The sequence below is a fragment of the Protopterus annectens genome, chromosome 13.part0, assembly GCF_019279795.1.
Source record: "Protopterus annectens isolate FY-2018-M chromosome 13.part0, PAN1.0, whole genome shotgun sequence".
In the NCBI taxonomy this organism is placed as follows: domain Eukaryota; kingdom Metazoa; phylum Chordata; order Ceratodontiformes; family Protopteridae; genus Protopterus; species Protopterus annectens.
Window position 1 is genome coordinate 969,516,764 of NC_056747.1, and position 23,562 is coordinate 969,540,325.

General features: G+C 44.7%; 1 protein-coding gene across 1 annotated transcript in view; it reads right to left on the minus strand.

The window, feature by feature from the left end:
- Window positions 1-23,562, minus strand: part of DNAJC7 (DnaJ heat shock protein family (Hsp40) member C7) — a gene marked incomplete at its 5' end in the record, with an annotated part of 1,180,673 nt that overhangs the window by 72,413 nt on the left and 1,084,698 nt on the right. Inside the window, 1 exon segment of the mRNA XM_044054736.1 lies at window positions 16,609-16,671. Within this exon segment, the coding sequence (XP_043910671.1) occupies window positions 16,609-16,671 (63 nt within the window).

The window sequence follows — 23,562 nt, forward strand, 5'->3', positions numbered from 1 at the left end:
TCTTTTTCCTCCATTTTCTTTAGTACCTCCTCAGCTTTAACACCAAACAATACATCTTTTTGAAGAGGTGCATCTAATAATTTAGCTTTGACATGATCTGGCAAGGCTTGCTCTTTGAGCCAAGCATGCCTATGTATAACAGACCCCGTAACAGCAGCTCTACATGAGGCCTATAAAGCATCAAAACCACACTGCAAGGTATGTTTACCCACTTGCTCTGCACCATGCAACAAATCCTGCAACTCTTAAATCTGGTTGTTCTGGTTGTGTCATTTTGCTTTTCAACTGAGATAACAAAAACTGTTGATACTTTAACATATGGAACTGACAGTTTAATGCCCTCATGGTTAAAGTGGCCGTGGTGTACACCTTTTCCCCCCACCTTTCTAAAGCTCTGGAATCGCTCTCTGAAGGTAATGGGTTTTTAGCAGTAGAGGCCTTAATTCCCTTGGGACCCTGTGAAATAGTTTCTGGTTCATCAGTATGGCTTTTGTATAGGAACTGGTGAGAATCAGGAACCCGGTGCTGGAGGCAAAGAATCTGGATTAAGGCTGGCTTCTGTGTACACATCATCCAATATATCTAAAACAGGAGGGATAGCCAGGGGCCTAGGCTGGGGGAGCAAAAGAAAATCCCTGAGCCTTTTCTTGAATCTGAGTGATCTTGGCCTTCCCAGTGAAAGTGTTCCCTCAATGTATGTAGGGTTTCCCCAAAAGAGTAGTCCCCAGGGGGGGGAGACCGAGGGGAATAGACTCCTCTGCTTCAGAGTCTTTGAAAGGAGAATAGGCATAATCCTGGTCCTCAGAATGTTCAGAGGTAATAGAGGCTTGATCTTGGCCTTTTGTCAGAGGGGGGTTGAGAACCCCTGATAAGAGTAATCAAATCCTCAGCCATTTTGAGCATCTGTTTTTTAGGCATGGGGCCTTGAGAGGGGGTCTGAGGTCCCTGTTTTTTGGTTTTCATGGCTGCTTTAGATGTAGTGAAAGCTTTAATAGAGAAGGAGGAAGGCCTGAAGACACCTTCAGAAATGGCAGGCCTGTCTAAACTCTGAGTTTCCCCGCCAAGAGTGGTGTCGGTATCTGCAGTAGGAATGGGGACCGAGGAGCCTGCGACCTCGGGTACTGAAGACACCTGTAATGTAGTGTCATCGGTACTCAGGAGCTATGTAGGCGCCTCGCTGAGAACCGGAGAACTGGTAGTCAGCTTTAGCATGGTGTCAGTAGTCGGTGCGGACCTCGTATGTCGGTTCTTATCTTTGCGTCTTTTACTCAAAACTGGAATCGGCGTATCCGACGACATAATATAATTAATTTTTTTACCAAAATAGTGAAGGGTGAACTCCACACGGCGCTTAATAGTGCGCTTGTTGAATCTAGCACAAAAATGGCAGGCAGAGACGTCGTGGTCTGGGCCTAAGCAAGGTATACAGAAAGAGTGGAAATCCTTATGCAGTATTTGCTTCCCACATGAAATGCAATTATTAACTTTGTCTGACATCGGTCTGAGGCAAGAAAGGTTTCCCCAACGGGGTACTTGGCTTTCAAGAAGACTTCGGCTGAAATATTTTCGTAAATCTCAGGAGCTGGCCGACCGGCACTTGCGAACTGCTTCTGCTTCGGGCACCGCGCGGCAAGAAAGACTTTAGAAGATGGCGTCGGCTGGCTCTTTTATACCCCTGCCGCACTGACGTCAGGGAAGAAGCGACGACAACAGACGCCGGACCTAGACTTTGGAATTCGGCCGACCGAGGACCCGCCTGACGGCAGGATAACCCATATGTAATGACTGCAGCTGTATGCACGATGAACATCTGCAGTGGCAAAGCCTGCCCTGGATTTAGAGTACAGTGGTAAGTGATGGTGCTTTGTAAATGTGTGCACTGAACTCCAGGTAGCAGCCTCTAAAATGTCTTTGGTTGGTACTCCCCTGAGGAAGGCTGCTGAAGTGGCTGCTGCTCTAGTAGAAAGTGGCCTAATGCCCTTAGGCACTGGCTTGCCATGCTGTGAATAGCAGAAACGAATGCAGTGTCCTATCCACTTTGAAATAGTCTGCTTTGACATAGCCTTTCATTGTGATCCTGCAGCATATGCCACTAGTAGTTGCTCTGTCTTTCTGAAAGCTTTGGTTCTGTTCTAAGTAGAAGCGTAGCTGTCTGTGTATGTCCAAAGAATGCAGAATTCTCTCCCCCTTATTCTGTGGGTTTGGATAAAAAGTAGGCAGATGAATACTTTGGTTAAGCACTACACTGGACACTTACCTTAGGCATAAATGTCTGGTTTGTCCTCAGAGAAACCCTGTCTGGATAAAAAAATGATAAAAGGTTCCACAGCCATGAGTGCCTGTATTTCTGAGACTCGTCTTGCAAAGGTTATTGCTACGAGCAGAGCTGTTTTCCAAGATAAAAACTTCATATCAGCTGTAGCGGCTGGCTCAAAAGGAGGCAGGGTGAGTTTTTCCAAGACATAATTGAGGTCCCATGCAGGTATTGGTGATCTCCTTGGAGGCATTAAGCTTTTGGCTCCTCTGACATACTGCCTTAAAGGATGTGAAAAGATTGGTGGCTCTGTATTGTAATGAGCCGAAATGGCAGAGGCATGAATTTTATTTGATGAAAAGGATAGGCCTTTGTCCAGTATCTCAGTTAAGTATTGCAAAATCTGAGGAATATTTGGTACAGCTGTGTCAATTCCTTGTGCCTGGTTCCAGGCACATAATAGTACAGTTTTGTACCTACCATAAATGTAGATGTTCGAGTGTTCACACTGCTGCAGTCATCACACTTGGGTTATCCTGCCGTCAGGCAATCCTGCAGTCAGCCAGAGTTCCAAAGTCTTGGTCCGGCGTGAGTGCGCCAGGGGTATATATAATGCAACCGACGCCATTTTCTTCAGTTTTTCTTGCCCCAGATGTCAGGTGCCCCCAAAAAGGTGGTCAGTAATAAGTACCAAATTGAGTAAATTTTGCAAACACAAAATCCCTCCAGCTATAAGCAAATACACCAGGAAGGTATTGTAGAGATTTAGCCAGTTAGATCAGAGGGGATGGAGGGAGGGTAACCTGGACTGCAGCAGGTTGTACACTCTAACATCTACATTTATGGTAGGTACAAAGTACAGTTTTGTACCTACCATAAATGTAGATGTCCGAACTGGATAGCATCTGCAGTCATAACAAGTGGGTTGTCCTGTCGTCAGGCAGCCCTGCAGTCGGCCGGATTCCAAAGTCCGGGTCCGCTTCGCTGATGTCGCACTCCCGACGTCATCTCTGTTGGTTTTGGGTTATAAAAGCATCACCCGACGCCATTTTCCTCAGTGTTTCTTGCCCCAGATGCCAGTAGCCCTCTTGCAGGCTAAAATTTGGATAGATGCCAATGTTTCCAAATAGATAGAGGTAAACACAACAATAAGCATATATGTACATATATACAAACAAATACACCATAAAGACTCCCCAACAGCTAGCTATTAGGAGGGTAAACACCCTAGGAGTACCACAGAGGGAAGGAGGAGGGTAATCCTGACTGCAGATGCTATCCAGTTCGGACATCTACATTTATGGTAGGTACAAAACTGTACTATGTCCTTCATGGATGCATCTGCAGTCATAACAAGTGGGTAGAATACCATAGCCAACTAGGGGAGGAGGATAAAAGTAGATTATGGTGTGTTTAGGATCCCTTGCAGTACAGCAGTGGCAAACCCTGCTCGGGATCTGGAATATAGAGGCAAATTATAATGCTTGGCAAATGTATGCACGGAGGTCCAAGTAGCCTCAATAATGTCTTTGGTTGCCACTCCTCGTAAGAAGGCTGTGGTAGTGGCTGTTGCCCTTGTAGAATGAGGTCTTATGTTCTGTGGAATTGGTTTTCCATGGAAGGAGTAACAGTATCGTATGCAATTTCCTATCCATTTGGAGATTGTCTGTTTGGAAATAGCTTTTCCTTCCCTTCCTGTTGCATAGGCTACAAAAAGTTGGTCAGCCTTTCTGCTATTTTTTGTTCTGTCCAAGTAGTAGCGTAGCTGTCTATGTACATCCAAGGTATGCAGTATTCTTTCCCCTCTGTTTTGTGGGTTGGGAAAGAAGGTAGGTAGGTGGATTGGCTGGTTTAAAGACACTCTGGATACCACCTTGGGCATAAATGTAGGATTAGTCCTCATGGACACTCTATCTTGGTGGAAGATTAGGAAGGGTTGCACTGCCATTAAGGCCTGTAGTTCTGAAACCCTCCTTGCTGAAGTAATTGCCAGTAGGAAAGCAGTTTTCCATGACAGGTGTTGTAGGTCTGCTGTTGCTGCTGGTTCAAAGGGTGATAGTGTCAACTTTTCTAGCACAAAGTTTAAATCCCAAGCTGGTAATGGTGGTTTCCTTGGAGGTTTTACATTCTTGATTCCTCTGAGGAACTGCCTGAGCAAAGGGTGCTAAAAACAGGTGGATCAAAGCTGTATTCTGCTGAAATAGCTGATGCATGTATCTTGATGGAGGAGTAGGACAGGCCTGAATGAAGAAGTTCGCCAGATACTCCAGAATGTTAGGCATATCTATGTTTGACACATCTTTTCCTCTTTCCGTACTCCAAATGACAAACCTTTTCCATTTTCCAGCATAGTTCCTTCTTGTTGAAGGTCTGCGTGCTTCAAGAATAATGTCTTTAACTCTTTGGGAAAGTTCTGGATTAGCTGCTGCTATGTGATGTTCCATGCAGTCAGTTGCAGCGTTTTAGGTTTGGATGTATGATGCTGTAGTTGTTCTGAGTTAACATCAAAGGCATCAGGGTATTGGCCACATATTGTTCGAGACATGCTCTTCAGTAGTGGGTACCAGTGTTGTCTTGGCCAGTTTGGAGCTATCAGGATTATCCTTGGACGTTCTTCCTTGATTTTTAGTAGTACCTTGTGTATCAAAGGAAGAGGTGGGAATGCATATGCTGTTAGGCCTTTCCAGTTGAAGGAGAGTGAGTCCACTTTCCATGCTAGTGGGTGGAATGTCCTTGTGCAGAATTGTTTGAGCTGGTGATTGAGAGGTGATGCGAATAGGTCTATCTGTGGCATTCCCCATTTCTTCGAGATGGTCTTGAAGATGTCCGGGTGCAGCTTCCATTCGTGGGCATCCGAAGTGGTTCTGCTTAATATGTCTGCTAGGGTATTGTCTTTCCCCGGTACAAATATTGCCTGTAACTGAATGTTGTAGCTGAGTGCCAGGGTCCACAGCTCCAAGGTCATTCTGCATAGGGGGTATGAATGAGTGCCTCCCTGTTTGTTGATGTACCACATGACTGTGGTGTTGTCTGTCCTTATCATCAGCTGGCCCTCTTTGAGAAATGGTTTGAACTTTTGGATTGCCAGTTTTACTGCCAGCATTTCTTTTAGATTGATGTGCAGGTGAAGTTGATCCTGTGTCCACAATCCTTGCACGCATTTGTCCAGCATGTGGGCCCCCCATCCTAGGTCTGAAGCGTCTGTTGTGATGGTCTGGCTTGGTTGACATCTGCGAAAGGGTAGGCCTGGGTTTGACTGGCATGCCTGAGCCCACCATAGGAACTCCTGTTTTAAGCATGGAATTAGTGGGATTTCTGTTTCTAGACTGTGTCTGTGTTGGGACCATAAATTCTTTAGGTACCACTGTAGTTTCCTCATATGTAGTCTGGCAAATGGGACCAAGATTATGCATGATGCCATGAAGCCCAAGGCCTGCAGAACTTTTCTTGCTGTTAACTTGTTCAGTTTTGTTAGTGCCAAGAAGTAAAGAGGAAGTTCTTTTGTTTTTCTGTAGTCAGGAATGCCATTTGTTGTACTGTGTCCAATTCCGCCCAAGAATGTCCTTGTTTGGGATGGTATCAGCCTTGACTTTTGTAAATTGACTGTGTATCCCAGTCCTTGTAGCAAGTAAATGACCCTTTGTAAATCTGTTGTCAGCTTGCTTTTGTTGTCGCCTTTGTAGCAGGCAGTCGTCCAGGTATGGGTAAATTTGAATTCCCTGTAGTCTGCAATGGGCGATTACTGATGCCAGGCATTTTGTGAATACTCTGGGCAGTAGATAAGCCAAAGGGCAATGCTGAGAATTGATAGTGCTCTGATCCTGCAAGAAATCTGAGGTATCTTCTGCAGATTGGTCGAATGGGGACGTGCAGGTATGCCTCCTTGAGATCTAGAGTTACCAGCCAAGACTCCTTGCCCAGCATGGGAAGAAGTTGCTGTAGGGTCAGCATTTTGAATTTTGGGACAATGATGTATGTATTTAAGGAGGACAGGTCGAGAATTGGTCTCCAACTTTTTTCCTTTCTTGGAACTAGGAATAGTCTGGAGTAGAACCCTTTCCTTGTTCTGCTGTTGGCACTCTTTCCACAGCTCTCATGTTTGCTAACTCCATTATCTGGCGTAGAGCCTCTGTTTTTGATTTGGAGGTAGATTTGGCATTCCTCTTTTGACTGGTAAAGTGTGGAAGTGAAACCGGTAACCTTGATCTATGGTTTGTAAAATCCACTTGTCTTTTGTTATGTAGTGCCAGTTCTTTGAAAATAAGGTTAACTTTCCGCCTAGAGGAGCTGCTAATTGTTCCTGGTAGGCGGATTTAGGATTAAGTCACTGTGGTTGTGCTGATGTAGTGGCAGTGGCTGTGTCTGTGCCTCTGTTGTTACCTTGCCACTGTCGCCCTCTGTAGGCACCTCCTCTGGATTGGTTTCTGCCTCTGGAACGTCTATTCCTGCCCCTTTGAAATTTTGTGGAGTCAGGAAAGGACCAATTTTGGCAGGCCAGTTCCTGCTAAACCTTGGGGTTGAACCTGCAAGAAATCTTTAACAGTTTGAACAGATTTTGCCTTTTCTTCCATTTTCTTCATAACCTGCTGGGCAGGTGTACCAAACAAACTTGTCTTGTCCATAGGAGCATCTAGCAACTTAGCTTTAACATGATCCGTAAAGCTTGTTCCTTTAGCCATGCATGCCTTCTTATCACTGTGCCTGTCATGGCTGATCTAAATGAAGCCTCCAGTGCATCATAGCCACATTTTAAGGAATGGTTGCTAACCTGTTGTATGTTATTTACCATCTCTAATACATATTTCTTATCAAGAGATTCATCAGTGGTTAGTTTTTTAGTTAACTGATCAAGCATAAACTCTTGGTATTGTATCATGTGAAACTGACAGTTTAAAGCTCTAGCTGAGAGAGTAGCGGAAGTGTAGACCTTTTTACCCCATCTGTCTAGTGACCTTGCTTCCCTTTCAGAAGGAATAGGGTTTTTAGCTGTGGTCGGCTACTGCCTTGGGACCCTGGGATATAGTTTCTGGGTCTGCAAGTGGGGCCTTATAAAGGTGGTGATGAGTATCTGGCACCCTGTAAAATCTGTCTGGTTTGGCAGGGGCTGGGGGTAAAGAATCTGGAGCGGAGCAAACATCATTGAAAGCATCATCCACCACAGAGAGAACAGGAGGTATAGCTAAGGGCCTGTGCTGTGGGAGGTGCAGAAAGGTCCTAAGTCTTTTTCTGGAGTCTGAAAAATCCTGTTGCTGCCATTGGAACTGTTCTCGCATGGCATGCAAGGTTTCCCCAAAGGAGAATTCTTCTGGTGGGGAAGCAGCTGGAATGGATTCTTCAGCATCAGAATCTTCAAAATTGGAGAAGGGAGCCTCAGGCTGGTCAGTTATGTCTGATTCATCAGCAGAATCATCAGAAGACACTGGCTCAGGGGCTCTGCCTAGGTCTCTTCTCTGGGGCTGAGAGGCCCTGTCTGGGTGAGATTGAGATCCTCTAATTAAAGAAATTAAATCTTCTGCCAAAGAAAGCATTTGAGAACTAGAAGAGGGCCTGGATGTGGGGGGTTTAACAGGCACTGTTTTAGTAGTCTTGGCTGCTTTAGCCCTGGCGAAGGCCTTAATGGACATGGCAGCTGGAGGCCTAGCAGCACCACGTGCTGGGGTAGAGACATCCAAGGGGATGGTGTCTGATAAGTCAACCACCGTAGTGGGTAGAATTTCTGAGGTCGATTCAAGAGTTGTAGCAGGGGCCTCATTTGTAAGAATAGGTTCAGCTGTACTTTGAGCAGTTTTCTCGGTTTCGGCCGAAACCGAGACACTCGCGGTTTGCTTTACCGTGGTTTCGGCGGAAACCGCGGACCGCGAGTGTCGGTCTTTATCTTTGCGTTTTTTGCGGCTAGTCGGAGGATCCGGCGGCATAATGTACGCAAAATCAGAACCGAAAAACTGTTCTGCAAACTCCGACCGGCGCCTAAGCGTTCGTCGGTTGAAAGAGGCACAGGCGGAACAGGCTCCTACGTCGTGGGCTGGGCCTAAACAAGGCAGACAGTAAGAGTGGAAATCTTTATGAGGTATTTGTTTCCCACAGGTTAAACAATTGTTAACTTTTTCTGACATCGGCTGAGGCAAGAAAGAGTCCCAACGGGTACTTAGCTTTAGAAGTCTTCAAGTAGTATTCGGTAGAAATAATCTCTGGATCCGACCGACCGGCACTTGCGAACAGCTTCTGCTTGGCCACGCGCAAGAAAGACTGAGGAAAATGGCGTCGGCTGATGCTTTTATACCGAAGACCAACAGAGATGACGTCGGGGAGTGCGACATCAGCGAAGCGGACCGGACTTTGGAATCCGGCCGACTGCAGGGCTGCCTGACGACAGGACAACCCACTTGTTATGACTGCAGATGCATCCATGAAGGACATCTGTACTATGTTCATCGTGTTACCCTGCTGCAGTCATCACACTTGGGTTGAATCCCAAAGCTAAGGATGGGTGGAGGAATCATAGAGGGTTAGAGGAGGCCAGAAGGCCCTGCAGAGCTGCAGTGGCGAAGCCCGCCCTAGTCTTAGAGTAAAGTGGTAAGTGATAGTGTTTGGTAAAGGTGTGTACTGAACTCAAGTTGCAGCTTCCAAAATCTCTTTGGTTGGAACCCCCCCTGAGAAAGGCTGTAGATGTAGCTGTTGCCCTGGTAGAGTGGGGCCTAATGGTAGCAGGAACTGGTTTTCCATGATGGGTATAGCAGAAACGTATGCAATTTCTTATCCATTTGGAAATGGTTTGTTTTGATATAGCCTTCCCTTGTGAAGCTGTAGCATAGGATACAAAGAGCTGGTCAGATTTTCTGAAAGCCTTAGTTTTGTCCAAGTAGTAACAAAGTTGCCTGTGAATGTCCAAGGAATGCAGGAGTCTCTCACCTTTGTTCTGTGGATTTGGGAAGAAGGTGGGTAAGTGGATGGTTTGATTTAAAGCCACACTGGAAACCACCTTAGGCATAAAGGAAGGATTAGTTCGTAGAGAAACTTTGTCTTGATGAAAAATGAGGAAAGGTTCCACTGCCATTAGTGCCGGCAGCTCTGAGACTCTTCTAGCTGAAGTTATTGCTAGCAGAAGGGCAGTCTTCCATGAAAGGAACTGAAGATCTGCAGAGAAAGCTGGTTCAAAGGGAGGTAGCGTTAGTTTTTCCAGAACAAAATTGAGGTCCCATGTTGGTGCTCTCCTGGGGGGGGGGCTAATGTTTTTTGCCCTTCTGAGGAACTGCCTTAGAAGTGGATGCGAAAATATGGGTGGATCCGTGTTGTAGTTGGCTGAAATAGCTGAAACATGGATTTTAATGGAGGAGAAAGTCCTTTGTACAACATCTCAGTTAAATACTGTAGAATGTGAGGCATGTGAGGCTGAATTGTCTCTTGGCCTTTGGCTTGGTTCCAGGCACAAAACCTTTTCCATTTGTCCGAATAAGCCTTCCTGGTGCTTGGCCTCCTAGCTTCCAGAATAACATCCATAACTGCTTGGGAAAGAGGAGCTGGCTGGATGCTTAGGTGATGTGCCATGCAGCCAGATTTAAGGTTTTGAGCTGGCTGTGAAGAATCTGATTGTTTTGCTGTGCGAGCAAATGGGTAATTTGTGGTAAGATCCAAGGTGGGCCCTGGGCCATATTCCTCAATAGTGGGTACCAGTGCTGGCGTGGCTAGTCTGGGGCTATGAGAATCAGTCGTGGTCTCTCCTTTTTGACCATCAGAAGCACCTTTGTGAGGAGAGGCAATGGAGGGAAAGCATACACTGTCAGGTTTTTCCAACTGAAAGAGTGCGTCCACTTTCCAAGCTTGATGGTGAAGTGTCCTTGTACAAAATTTTGTTAGTTGATAGTTTTGAGGACTGGCAAACAGGTCTATGTCTGGAAGGCCCCATTTTTGAGTTATCATTGTAAATACTTGTGGATCTAGTTTCCACTCGTGGGGATCCATGATGTTTCTGCTGAGGTTGTCTGCCAATGTGTTTTTCTTTCCTGGCAGGAACTGAGCTTGTAACTGAACTTTGTAAGCCAGAGCTGTGTTCCATAAGGTCATCGCTTGCCTGCATAGAGGGTATGAGTGAGTACCCCCTTGTTTATGTACCACATTACTGTGGTGTTGTCCCTCTTTATTGTAAGTTGTCCTGGATGTAATAGATTCCTGAAGGCTGTCAGAGCTTTCTGTACAGCTAGCATCTCTTTTTGAATGATGTGCAGATTTCCTTTGATCTGCAGTCCTTACGCCTTGAATGCACTGTCCTGCCATGTGTGCCCCCCAGGCGTAGTCTGATGCATCTGTTGTGATAGTTTGCCTGGCTGGGGGCAAGGTGAAAGGCTGACTCTTGTTGAGGTGACATGCCTGTGACTACCATAGAAACTCCTGTTGTAGGCAGGGAATGACAGATATTGTGCCCAAGCTGTGGCTGTGTTGAGACCATACGCTTTTTAGGTACCACTGTAATTTCCTCATATGCAGCTTTGCAAATGGTATTAGTAGTATGCAAGATGCCATGAAGCCCAAGGCCTGCAGAATTTTTCTTGCAGTTAATTGGGTCTTTGTTGCCATTGTTTTGAAACATTGAGTCAGTTGTAGTAGTTTGTCTGGCGTCAGATAAGCCTTCTGGGCCGTTGTATTCAAGCTGGCACCCAGGAATGTCATATTTTGTGAGGGTACTAGTTTTGACTTCTTTTCGTTTACTGTGTACCTCAGGCAATTTAGTAGATGTTTTAAAAAAGCCAGATGATGTAAGAGAATGTCCTTGCTTTCTGCTTGGATGAGGCAGTCGTCCAAGTAAGGATATATTTGTATTCCTCTTTGCCTGTAGAATGCAATTACTGGTGCCAGGCACTTTGTGAAGACTCTGGGTGCAGTAGATAAGCCAAAGGGCAGTGCAGAGAATTGGTAGTGCATTGAGCCAGCTTTGAATCTGAGGTATCTTCGGCATGTTTGTCTGATTGGGACATGCAGGTATGCCTCTTTTAGGTCTAAAGTCACAAGCCAAGCCTTCTTGCCCAGCATGGGCATAAGTTGCTGTAGAGTCAACATTTTGAATTTTGGTATATCCAGGTATGTGTTTAGAATAGATGGGTCCAGTATTGGTCTCCAGGTCTTGTCCTTTCTTGGTACTAAGAATAGTCTTGAATAAAATCCTTGTCCCTGCTCTTGCTCTGGTACTTGTTGAATGGCCCTCATGTCCATGAGGGATGAGACTTGTTTTTGTGCCTCTGCCCATTGATGTTTTGGCAGGTCTGGCCATCCGTCTGTCCTTGGCAGGGTATGGAAGTGAAACATGTAGCCTTGTGACACTGTCTAGGACCCATTTGTCCTGGGTTATGTGCCAATTTTAAGCAAAAAGTGCTAGTTTTCCCTCTAAAGGTGCTGCCAGAAGATAAGTGCTTGGTGCAGGCAGGGGGAAGTCATTGGGACTGTTTCCTGTATGGCTGTGATTTGTCTTCTCCAGTTTTGGAGGTAGAAGCACCCCCATTGCTTAGATCTGTACGAACCTTGGGGCTGGGATCTGCATCTTGAGCATCTGTATCTGCCCCTTTGTGGTCTGTCTGACACTGGAAAGGACCAATTCTTTGTAGGCCAGCGTCTGCTAAATCTTGGAGGCTGTACCTGTAAGAAATCCTTAACCGTTTGCATAGATTTAACTTTGTCCTCCATTTTCTTTAAAACCTCCTCTGCTTTAACACCAAACAAGACATCATGCTGTAATGGAGCATCTAATAATTTTGCTTTGACATGGTCAGGCAGATTTTGTTCCTTTAACCAACCATGCTTCCTGATGACAGAACCTGCAACAGCGGCCCTGCAGGAGGCCTCCAAATAATCAAAACCACATTGCAAAGTATGCTTTCCAACTTGTTCAGCTGCATGCAATAAATCTTGCATTTCTTTGCTTTCTGCACATTCAGAATTTATCAATATTTTCTGTTTAAGCAGTGACATAATATATTGCTGATATTTGAGCATATGAAACTGACAATTTAAAGCCCTAATAGCCAAGGTAGCAGAGGTGTAAATCTTCTTCCCCATCTGTCCAATGCCCTAGAATTCCTGTCACAGGGGGTAGGGTTTTTTTGCAGTGGATGCCTTGACCCCTTTGGGACCCTGTGAGATGGTTTCTGGGTCAGCAGCAGGGTTTTTGAAAAGGAATTTATGAGAGTCAGGCACCCTGTAGTACCTGTCTGGCTTAACAGGAGCTGGAGGTAAGGAGTCAGGGGTCAGACTGGACTCTGAAAAAACATCATCTACAATGTCTAACACAGATGGAATAGCTAGGGGCCTGTGTTGTGGGAGTAAAAGGAAGTCTCTGAGCCTTTTCTTAGATTCTGAATCATCTTGGCTCTCCCAGTGGAAATGTTCCCTCATGGTATGCAAGGTTTCCCCAAAAGAGTAATCCTCAGGAGGAGGGGCTGAAGGGATAGATTCTTCAGCATCAGAATCCTCACAGGGAGGAAGAGAGTATTCCTAATCAGAAGAGGAATCAGAAGAAATGGAAACCTGATCTGAAGATTCAAATTTGGTCTCTTGCCTAGGCAGGAGGGGGATGGTAACCCCTGATCAAAGTAATTAAGTCTTCGGCCATTTTGAGCATTTGTTTTTTGGGCAAGGAGGCCTGGTCATGAGGCTGCTGTACTTGTTTCTTTGTCTTTAAAGGAGCTTTAATCTTTGCCTTTGTAGCCGGAGTCGCTTTAATGTACAATTGAATAGGTCTGAAAACACCCTCAGAAGCAGATGCCTGCTCAGCGGCTCCGGACACATCTGAGGGAATAGTCTCTGAAGGTCCAATACCTTGGGCTTCCAGCGGCCTAGGCAACTCCACGTGGGAGTCTGCAGCGGCCTTTGGGTCCAAAGTAGCGGGCATCAGGGGGTGCGAAAGCACCTCACTGTGAACAGGCGACTGGCTTAGAGGAAGCCTCGTCGTGTTTTAGACCTCGGATGCCTGTCCTTTTCTTTTTCTTTGCATTTCTTGTGAATTCCGGTAGTCGGATGGCTATCCGACAGCATTGTATAATTAAATCTTCAGCCAAAATAGTGAAATGCAAAATCGTTCCAGCACTTAGTGCGCTGGTTAAATCTAGCACAAAACCGACAACTAGCAACGTCGTGGTCAGGGCCTAAGCAAGGAATACATTAAGAACGAAAATCCTTAGGCGGTATTTGCATCCCACAAGAAATACAATTAACTTTTTCTGACATCGGTCTGGAGCTTTTAATGAAAACTCTGGATCTGAAATTCGAACACGAAACTCTCAGAGGAGTCAGCCGAATGGCACTTCTGAACTGCTGCTTCGGGCACTGCGCAGCAAGAAAGACTGAAGAAAATGGCGTCGGCTGCATCTTTTATACCCCTGGCGCACTGACGTCAGGGAAGAGGAGACAGCAACCGACGCCGGACCTAGACTTTGGAATTCAGGCCGACTGAGGGTAGCCTGCCAGCAGGTTAACCCAAGTGTAATGACTGCAAAAGTGAAATACGAAGAACATCAGAGTTTGGAGGGTAAGCATACCGAAGGAGGGTACATGAAGAAATAGACTGAGTTGGGATAAGTCTAAAATTGGTCTCCAGGGTCCATTTTGCTGGGAGCTAGGAACATTCTGGAACAGAGCCCTTTTCCTCTTTCTGAAGCGGGAACCTCCTGAATTGTTCCTTGTGCTTTCATCTAGAATGACCTAAGAAAAAGGTGGATCTGATCCCTTTGGTGGTTGTGGCAATACCATAAAAGGTGGAATGGTTCTCCAAGTCATGGAGTAACCCCTCTGAACAATGGACAGAACCCAACTGTCTGTGGTAATGCTTGTTCAATCTGAGAGAAGTCAGAAAGGCGCTGGGAAAGGGGAATTTCTGAGCGTGTTGCCAGGTTATCTGTGACTACCTGGCTTGTCTGGAAAGTAGGGTTGCCACCTACATGTATTTTTCCGGACTTTCAAGAAATCAAACAGATTGTCCAGTAGTCCAGAAAACACTGTACAAACTCTGGTATTCCGTTTCAAAAAAGGAAACAGACTATTGGTATTTGTTAAATAGTCTGATTTACTATGTTTTTTTTTTTTTTTAAAACACAAAAGCATAGTAAATCAGCTGAAAGCAGGCATCAGGAACAGAAGAGGAAGTTCCCTGTCAGGTGATACCATAGCGACATCACACAATGTGCAGGATGTGTCCAGGAAAGGGGTGGGAACTGGGTGCTCTTTTTGTGTTGTTGAGATGTACGAGTTTTTTTTCTTGCAAAATTTGCCCTTGAGAGGTAGTTCCTATGAAATTTAAGAACACAAGAGACAAAAATATGTTTAAGCTCCTGAAGTTCTTTGCCTTTCTCTTGAAGGGTTTTGAAAAGGGCTGCAGCATTAGAACAAAAGGCAGCATTGGCCAAAGGTGCAGCCATGATCTTTGATTTGAAGTCCTCAGACAAAGGCTGTAATCTCAGCCAGGAAAAATCTCCAGGGGACAGAACCAGACGCAGCTGATCTTACAGACACCTCTGCAGCATCACAGCTGTATTTAATGGAATGTCTAGTGATCTCGGAAGAAATCCTCAAAAGTGGAGAGAGTTGGGTTTTTGCTGCAGAGTCTGGGAGATCTATCGGCAGTTTAGATGCCTGCAAAAGAAGAGCCAAAACATACTTGGACATACGTGTCTGATAATTAATGGCCCTAAAGGCTAGAGTGGAAGAGGTGTATACCTTTTTCCCCAATTCTCTCCATCATCTTGCTCTCTATCACAGGTGGTGGGCAGTAAATTAGAAGTTTTATCTGTGACAAAGATCACAGCTGGGTCTGCAACAGGGCATTTACACAAGTAGCTGCTGTCCTCAGGGACCTTATACAACCTGTCTGGCCTCTTGGGTACAGGGGTTAAAAATCAAGTGTTCAGATGCAGCAAGGAAAGCATCTTGAAAGGCTGGCAAGATAGCCGGGATGGCTGAAAGAGTAGGAGACTCATTTATAGGTGTTTATAGTACCTCTTCTATACCTCAGACTTTAGTGCGTTTCCATATGAAAAACTCTCTCATGTTGGAGATAGTTTCTCTAAATAAAATATCCTCTGCTGGGGAATCCCCACTGCTGGAAGGCATCAGGGGAGGCATATTTTAAGGGAGACTCTATGTGAGTGAAATACACCAAGGATTCATCTGAGGAGGACTTATCTTCCTCAGATGCCTGAACCTCAGCATATAGGGGGAGGGGGGCTTGCAGGTGTAGGAAGTGGTAAGGATGAAGGCCTAAGAGCCAGAAAGGCATTCAAAATCCCTTGAGAGAAGGCTTGCCAGTCAGAAGGCCCTTGACTGGTGGAAACATGTTTTTGTTTCTGTTTTCTCTTAAAAAAGCCCGACTCTAGACTGAGAAGAAAGGGCCGACACAGGGCTGGGCTTTGGATCGGATATCAGCACAACCTCGATGGAAGGGGCAGGAGAGGTACTGCACTGACGGTGGAAAGGAGCAAGCCGTGGCTCCTCATACCATCCAAACCACACATCTGCAAGATCTCTGTGGACATGCTGTGGGAACCCTCCTTAGCAGCTTGTAGATTAGTACCTGCAGGGGGAGGAGGACCCAAAACAGTACGAGCTTCCAAGCCTTCACTGGCCTTGACAGAGACGTCTGGGGCCAGAGGTGCAGCCGAAGAGTCTGACCTTATTTTCTTAACCTTTGTCTTCAGAGGCTCACCCAACAAGCTAGCAGTACCTTCGATATCTAGCTAACCTCTTAAGTCTCTGGTTTTCTAAGTAAATGCTAAGGGCACACAGATGACTGCGGGGAGTTTTAGGGACGAACACCTGACAGATGGCACAGGCCTTGTAGTCGTGATCAGACTCCAGACTAGACACTAGTCGTGGTTGTCTGCGTGGAATTTGTATTCCACAATTGCACTTGCCCTTCTTGGATGACATTAACCTCTACGAAGCATGCAGTAGCAAAAGTGTAAAAGATTTTCCCCAACGGGGCACTTATCTGAACAGAAGAAAAACTTTTGGCAATCAAAAGGATAGCTGGAAGCTGTCATTTGGACTGGTGGCAGAGAAGTTCAGAGGATGGTACGTGTGGACATCACTTTTATGTTCGACGATTGGCTGTACTATGTGCGATGTCATACATACTCTGCAGTACCTTAAGTCTTTGGTACACTGGCCGGATGTTCGGGTCGCCTAGGCAGAATCTCCCTTGTGAAGAATACTGCAACGTGGGAATAGAAGGACAAATATATACACAGAAACATTTATGGTAACATGCCTGTCCTCAGCAAAGCAGAGATGACAGCACACTTGAATAAAACATTCTAACCACAGCTTGTTTAATGTACTTCTGGAAAGCAGGATAAATAAATGCTTTTTAAGAGTACCTTCGAAACTGAATCCTCCTGGACCACCAAAGAAGGCCTTGAAAATATTATTGGCATCAAAGTCTAGAAGAAATAAAATTGAAATCAGCACTACAGATAAATACATTTTAGATATCAGTGTAATACTATTACATCTTAAGTTAAAGCAAAACAGAAATAGCAAAATCAAACCTCAAACAATGCCACCACTCCATTCAACAGTACATAAGTTCTGTGAAATTCTTAGAATAGGAGAAGACGGCACACCAAGGGGGAGAGAAGCAGACATATTTTGATATCATATGAAGGAAATGGCACTTTTGCACCCACAAGAACTAACCAGTGATACATCAACTGCATAGCAACATCTCGTTAAACACCATGTCAAACTGACAGCTTTATCAGTGTACAACAAATGCTTCACTTCTGTCACAAACTATATGGATCACCAGCTGACATAAGGTACCCACCTGTGATGCTGGCAACCAGGAAGAGACAAAGTTCTTGCATTCAGAGCTTACTAAGGAAAGAGGACAGATATGTCAAAGGCTGAAGGAAGCAAATGCAAAAGGTATACTGGAACTGCTGGGAAAGGCTAGCAGTACCTAAAAGAGGAATCCACTGTAAGACAGTTAGCTCCAGGGCACAGAAAGAAAGCTCAGGCTACTAGTTTGACCAACAGGGTTCAATGACTGATGCAGGAACTGTAGTAGTTGACAGAAAAGTGTAGGAGTGAGTGTGATACCAGTTCAACCATCCTGGGGGGAAGAAGGTGGTACAGTTCAAAGCAATGCTAACTTGTGCAATGAACAATGCAAGCACCATACACACTGGGATTGAACTCGTGGCTCTGCTAAAATGCAGCAACATAACAATCTTCTGGAGATGCTTGTGCAGAATCAGATGTGCTGGAGGGAGAAGGCACTGAAAAGGCTTCTGCATGTCGGACATTACAGGATGGGACTCCTCCTCACCTTCTACACTCTCCTACTTCCTACAGACTCCTACAACCAAATTTCTACATTAACTTTCTACATACTTCTATCCTGTGCTGCCCTGCTCACAGGTTGCTTTCTCTCAGCCAATATTTCCAAATATGGTTTTTCACTTCATGAAATTCCAATAGCATATTTGACATATACCTGCACCCATGTAAACCGTTTTAAACTGTGCACGACTTTGCCTGTGTGATGATTACCTTCACTTAAGTATTAGCTATACAAAATTTCTTGTTTTATGTATATGTATTTATGCATCATGTAATGTGTATTTATTGTATTTCTATCTAATCAGCTGCTGCTGTCACACTTAGGTTCATAGGTTCATACTAGGCTATCTGCCCTAGGGCATTTATAAGCCTAGCCAGAGTGTGTTTGGCTTTCGCCACCCATTTTAAATTAAATTTGCTATGCCCTTTTTCGAGGTTAGCATACTGTGCCTCTGTCTAACAGTGACACAGAAGTGATACCCGGGGTAAACCTACGATCGCCCTTCCACTCATCAAGATTCCTCTTGAAGAGAGTCAATGAGGGACTCTGCCTAACCTGGACTGGGATTTTATTCCAGTGTGAAGGGAGCCTCTGGGTTATGAATCTGTCCCTCCAGCATGTCCTATTTATTTCAGTGCTGAGGTTTAAGTCTCTCTAGCGCGTAGCTCGATGGGATTTGGATTTTCTGAGGTGCAGCATGTTCATTAACTCCGGGTTGGACACGGCTTTATACGTCAGGCACAGATCGCCTCTGAGCAGGCGGTATGCCACTGAGTAGAGCTGGAGTTTCTTTAACCGGGCAGCATATGGCATCCGTTTGAGCCCTTTGATCCCCTTGGTGAGGTACTTTTGGGGTCTTTCCAGTTGCTGCAGGTGTCTGGTAAGGTACATCCCAAAAGGGGCATTGTACTCAATTATGGGCCTGATGAGGGATGAGTAAAGAGGCACGATGACTTCCCCTGATCTAGATGTGAATCCCTTCATGATTAGGTGGGCTATATAAAATGTTTTTCTAACCACTTTGGCCACGTGGTTGTCAAATAAGAGACTGCTATCAACTTGGGTCCATAATTACTTCTTCTGTACTTAATGGATTACCACCTATGTGGTAATTTGTGGGCACTTTGTTTTTGCCAAAGGGGATGACTATACACTTTTTGGTGTTTAGCTTGAGGCCATGGCTCTGGCACCAGTTGTCTGTTTCTATGAGGCCCTTTTGTAGGACGCTTGTGTCGGCTGGAGAGTCAATTATGGCGCCCAGTTTGCAGTCATCTGCGAACTTGGTCAGCCACAGTCCTTCTGTGTTGGCCTGTACCTCAGAGAAATATATACCGAACAAGAGAGGTCCCAGGGCTGAGCCTTGTGGGATGCCACTTGTAACTGGTTTGGAGTCTGACATGTCTCCAGCAATTCTAACCATGTGGGTTCTGTCCTTGAGCCAGTTTGCAACCCATCTAGTGACATAGGGGTTTATATTTAAGCTGGTGAGCTTATCTATAATGCCCGAGTGAGGTATTGTATCGAAGGCTTTTGCGAGGTCCAGGTAGGCTGTGTGGACCACCTTATCCTCGTCAATGGCCTTGGTGACTGTTTCAAAGAAATCAACCAAGGTTTAAGAGGCAGGATCTGCCCTTAAAGCCGAATTGGGTAGGATCCAGTGTCTGTAGGTCCCCAATATCTTTATTTATGAGGTCCATGATGATCCTTTCCATAACTTTGCAGACCAAGCTAGTCAGGCTTATGGGGCGATAGTTTACAGGATCCGTTGAGGCACTACCTTTGCAGAGAGGGACCACTGTCGCTGTACGCCACTCTTTGGGTACATATCCTGTAGTAAGGCTGAGATTGAACAGTAGTTTTATGTTTGGGTTTAGCTCTTCTTGAAGTTCATGTAGGACACAGCCTGGGACACCGTCTGGTCCCATTGATGCTGTGTTTTTTGCTTTGGAGAGGGCAGCTCTTACCTGAGCATCTGAGATGTCAGGGGGGCAGTACTCTGCTGAGATAGATATTTGCCCTTTTGGTGGGGAGGAGGGGGAGAAGTTTGCGCTGAACCTGTCAGCTAGGATGTTGGCAATGTCTGTGGGTTCGGTGTATTTTTTGTCATTTTGGACCAATTCTGAGCATATCTGGGAATTCCCACCCAGGTTCCTAACATAACTAAAGAAAGTCTTGTGATTATCCTTGGTGTCCTGTGCAATTTTTCTCTCGAAGCTGGCCTTAGACGATTTTATGAGTGCCCATAGTTTTTTGCTCATACTGATCAGAGATGCCTTCCCTTTTTGGGATTTTGCTCTATCATGTAGTAGCTTCCTCCTTCTATTGTATAGTTTGTTTATGGCTGGGGTCCACCAGACAGGACGTCTGCCTTTGGAGGATTGGGTCTTGGTTTTATTTGGGATTGCAAGATCCATGCATTCCTGAATGTGTTCATAGACTGTGTTCATAAAGGATTCTGCGGTCTGGACCGTATTTTCCACAGGCCCAGGGGCTTTGAAGGATTCCACCTCAATTTTGAGGAGTGTGAAATTTGCTTTAGAGAAGTTTTTCACTGTGGTTTTCAGGGTAGGGGGTGGAGTCGGGATGAGAATATCCAGTGAGATTAGTTTATGGTCTGATCTTTCCAATGAGGGATACACTTCTGGTCTGGACATAGAGTCCCCATGTTGGTGATGATCAGGTCCAGTATGTTTTCCCCTCTTGTGGGAGTGATAACAAGTTGTTCCACAGCATTTGAGTTTATAAATTCTAGGAACCTTTGGGCTAGGGTATTGGAGCTAGAGTAATGCTCCCAGTCTATGTTTGGGTAGTTGAAGTCACCCAATATAATGGTGTTTGGAGAGACCTTCATATTTTCTAGTGTTCTCAGGAAGGCCGAGTGGGGTTCCTGGGTTTGGGAGGGTGGTCTGTAGCAGGCTATAAACTGGAAGGCAGTTTTACCCACTGTTAGTTGCACATGGATAGTCTCTGATGCTTTGTGCTGTGCCACCAACCTGGAGGTGTGGGTATCTTTGACTAATATTGATACTCCCCCTCCTTTTGTGGTTCAGTCCAAGTTTTGGGGCCGAAAAGCATGGTATGAGGTATAACCTGGTAGTGCTGGGGTGGGAGCCTTGAACCAGGTTTCTGTTACTGCACAGATATCGATGTTCTCCATGCTAAGGAGAGTTTCGAGTGCGTGCATCTTGAGGTTTAGACTTCTGGCGTTGAGTAGCATTACTCTTAGTTTCTTATCCCTTGTGATACCTATGGAGGTGGGTTTGTCTTTTGAGCCTTGCCTAAAAAAGGCACTATGGGGGTAGCAAGAGCCTTTGCCAATATCCAAAAGCCCAGGGGTGACAGGTGCAAGCCGCCCCTAGCGAAGCATCGTGGCTTGTCGAGCATGTCATCCCAGGCTGACAGGCATTGGATCCCCTTTGAATGACACCAACACTTAAGCCAATTGTTGAAATTGATCATCTTGTCTTCATATTGTGGCATCATTCTTGGTGAGGGTAAGATGCTACTCAAGGTCAGGGTCATACAGGCCTGGGCTACATGCTCAGAGAGCTCCTCTATGTCTCTTTTCATGTAGTCCAGGGAGGTACGTCTCAGGTCATTCACACCAGCATGGACAATGACCGAGTCATATTTGTACTTGCCTTGGAATGACCTGAGTGCTTGTGTTATGTGGCGGATCCGCCCGACAGGCAGCTCACCGTGACCTTCTTGTTCAGGCTGGTGAGCGGGACGTCAATGTGCCTGACGATAGAGTCACCTATTACAAGTGTACCAGGTGTGTTGTTTAGCCTTAAGGGCTGTGACTGTTCGGCACACTGGCTTTGTGAGCTATGTGATGCACATGTTTTGTTTTGGGGTAGAGGTTGCTTGGATGTCTGCTTTGGAGGTCTCTTCTGCTTAGGCAGATTTTTATTTAGACCCTCCGAGTATGTTTTTGTGTGTTTGGTATGCTGTCGTGGTAGGTCTATGTGAGACTGGAATTGTAGTGAGTGTTGTTTCCTTCTCCTCCTGACTGGATTCGCCAGTACTGAGTTGAGAGAGCTTAGCCTCCAGTATGGCTATATGGTTGCATCTCTCACGTGTTGGAATTTGTTGGGAGGAGGAGAGGGTTGTCTGTGTACATGAGGCAGTTGTAACATTGCCTCAAGATTCCCAGATTCACCAGCTGGACCGGAGAGGAGATTGACAACTGACCTTTGGACATGCTAGAATAGTACTGGGAATTCCTTTATAATTGAAAAAAAGGGCTAATGGGGAACAAGGTACTCAAGGGGAGTTTGTGAGGGTGTAGTGCTTTTAATTTTTTAGTGCTGACTTATATAATTGCTTTAGTGAGCAAGTGCCAGGTAACTTAAATGCAATGTGTTACAGGTAACTTAAATGCAAGAACGACAAACAGTAACTTTCTTTCAAGTGAAACAAGGAAATAAATACAGTAAGCAATGCATACATCACTAGGGATCCACAGAAGTGCTGAAAAGCAGCATTTTAGGTGGAATTAGCGTTTCAGGGAAATAACAAGCATACAAACAAAGCTAGATTCAGCAGGCCTGGATCTAGTCTATGCCACAGCAAACAAGGTGTACCAATTTCTGTAAGAAACAGTTCAAATATGCAGGCACTATAAGCCTTTAACCAGAAATTCCCAGCTCAGAAGGGCAGAGTCCAGCCTCTCCTCCCACAAGACTGCAGACCACGAACCTTCTTAATGTAAAATAACTGGCCTGAAGCCCAAGTGCTTAAACCAGAACTAATACACTTTTAGAACAGACACTGAGCCCTCAGTCAGCAGTTCCCAACTTAGAAGGATGTAAGCTACCTGTCCTGCCACCACAGTGCAGGCCACAAACCTTCCTAATGTAAAACAACTGGTCTGAAGCCCAAGTGCTTAATCCAAAAGACTTAGAATGATAGCTGCACTTCAATCAAGTTACTACCAAGCAGTAATAAATACAATTGAATACTTTAAAGAATGCCTGGGATTAGTGCTCAAGTTATACAAACAAAGCTAGATTCAGCAGGCGTGGATCTAGTCTATGCTACAGCAAACAAGGTGTACCAACTTCAGTAAGAAGCAGTTCAAATATGCAGGCACTATAAGCCTTTAACCAGAAATTCTCCATACTAATACTAATACTCCAAACAGCAAGCCACAAAATTCACAGATACACCAAAATAAAGGAGTCAGAAGGTGAAGCAGCAATAAGTTTTAATCCATCAGCTCTGTTCTGGTACCTCGGCAGTTCGCCTTCAATGGGATACAATTACACAACTGAGCATCCTCTTTTTATATATTCATAAATAGAACAATTAATCAATTAATTAACTCAAACAAATTTCAACCATTTTTAACCCTGTCAACCCTGTGACAAAACAAACTCTAATGAACTTTAAAAAGTGCAACTACAAATGTACTAACTTAATCAAATTAAAGTAATACATCTCTCACATTTTTTTGTATATATATATATATATATATATATATATATATATATATATATATATATATATCTCATATTTTTGAATATATACCTTGTCAACTAATTAAGAATAGCATAAATAAGCATAAAAATGCAATTTCTGATAACATACAAACCTTAGACAGATTCAAATTATATTAAATTTCAAATAACATATACTTATATTATATATTAATAAAGCTTAATAATGCACAATTGGAAAATACAAATACAAATATGAATAAATAAATAAATTTCATCCATATTCTAAATTAATTCCAATAGGAAATAATGTGTGATACCCTATAATCATCCTTTGTTCTAACTTATTCAAGGCTGCTTTAAAATTACCTGTGCACAGATGAGGTCTAGCAAGTACACTAAATCTAAAACTTCCAATGTTACCACTATGTGCATTACAAAAATGTGTGGCTACTGGACTCTCCATATTACCCCTCCAAATGTCACTCAAATGTTCTAGAATACGAATCTTAACCTTTCTAGTGGTTTGACCTATGTACCACATG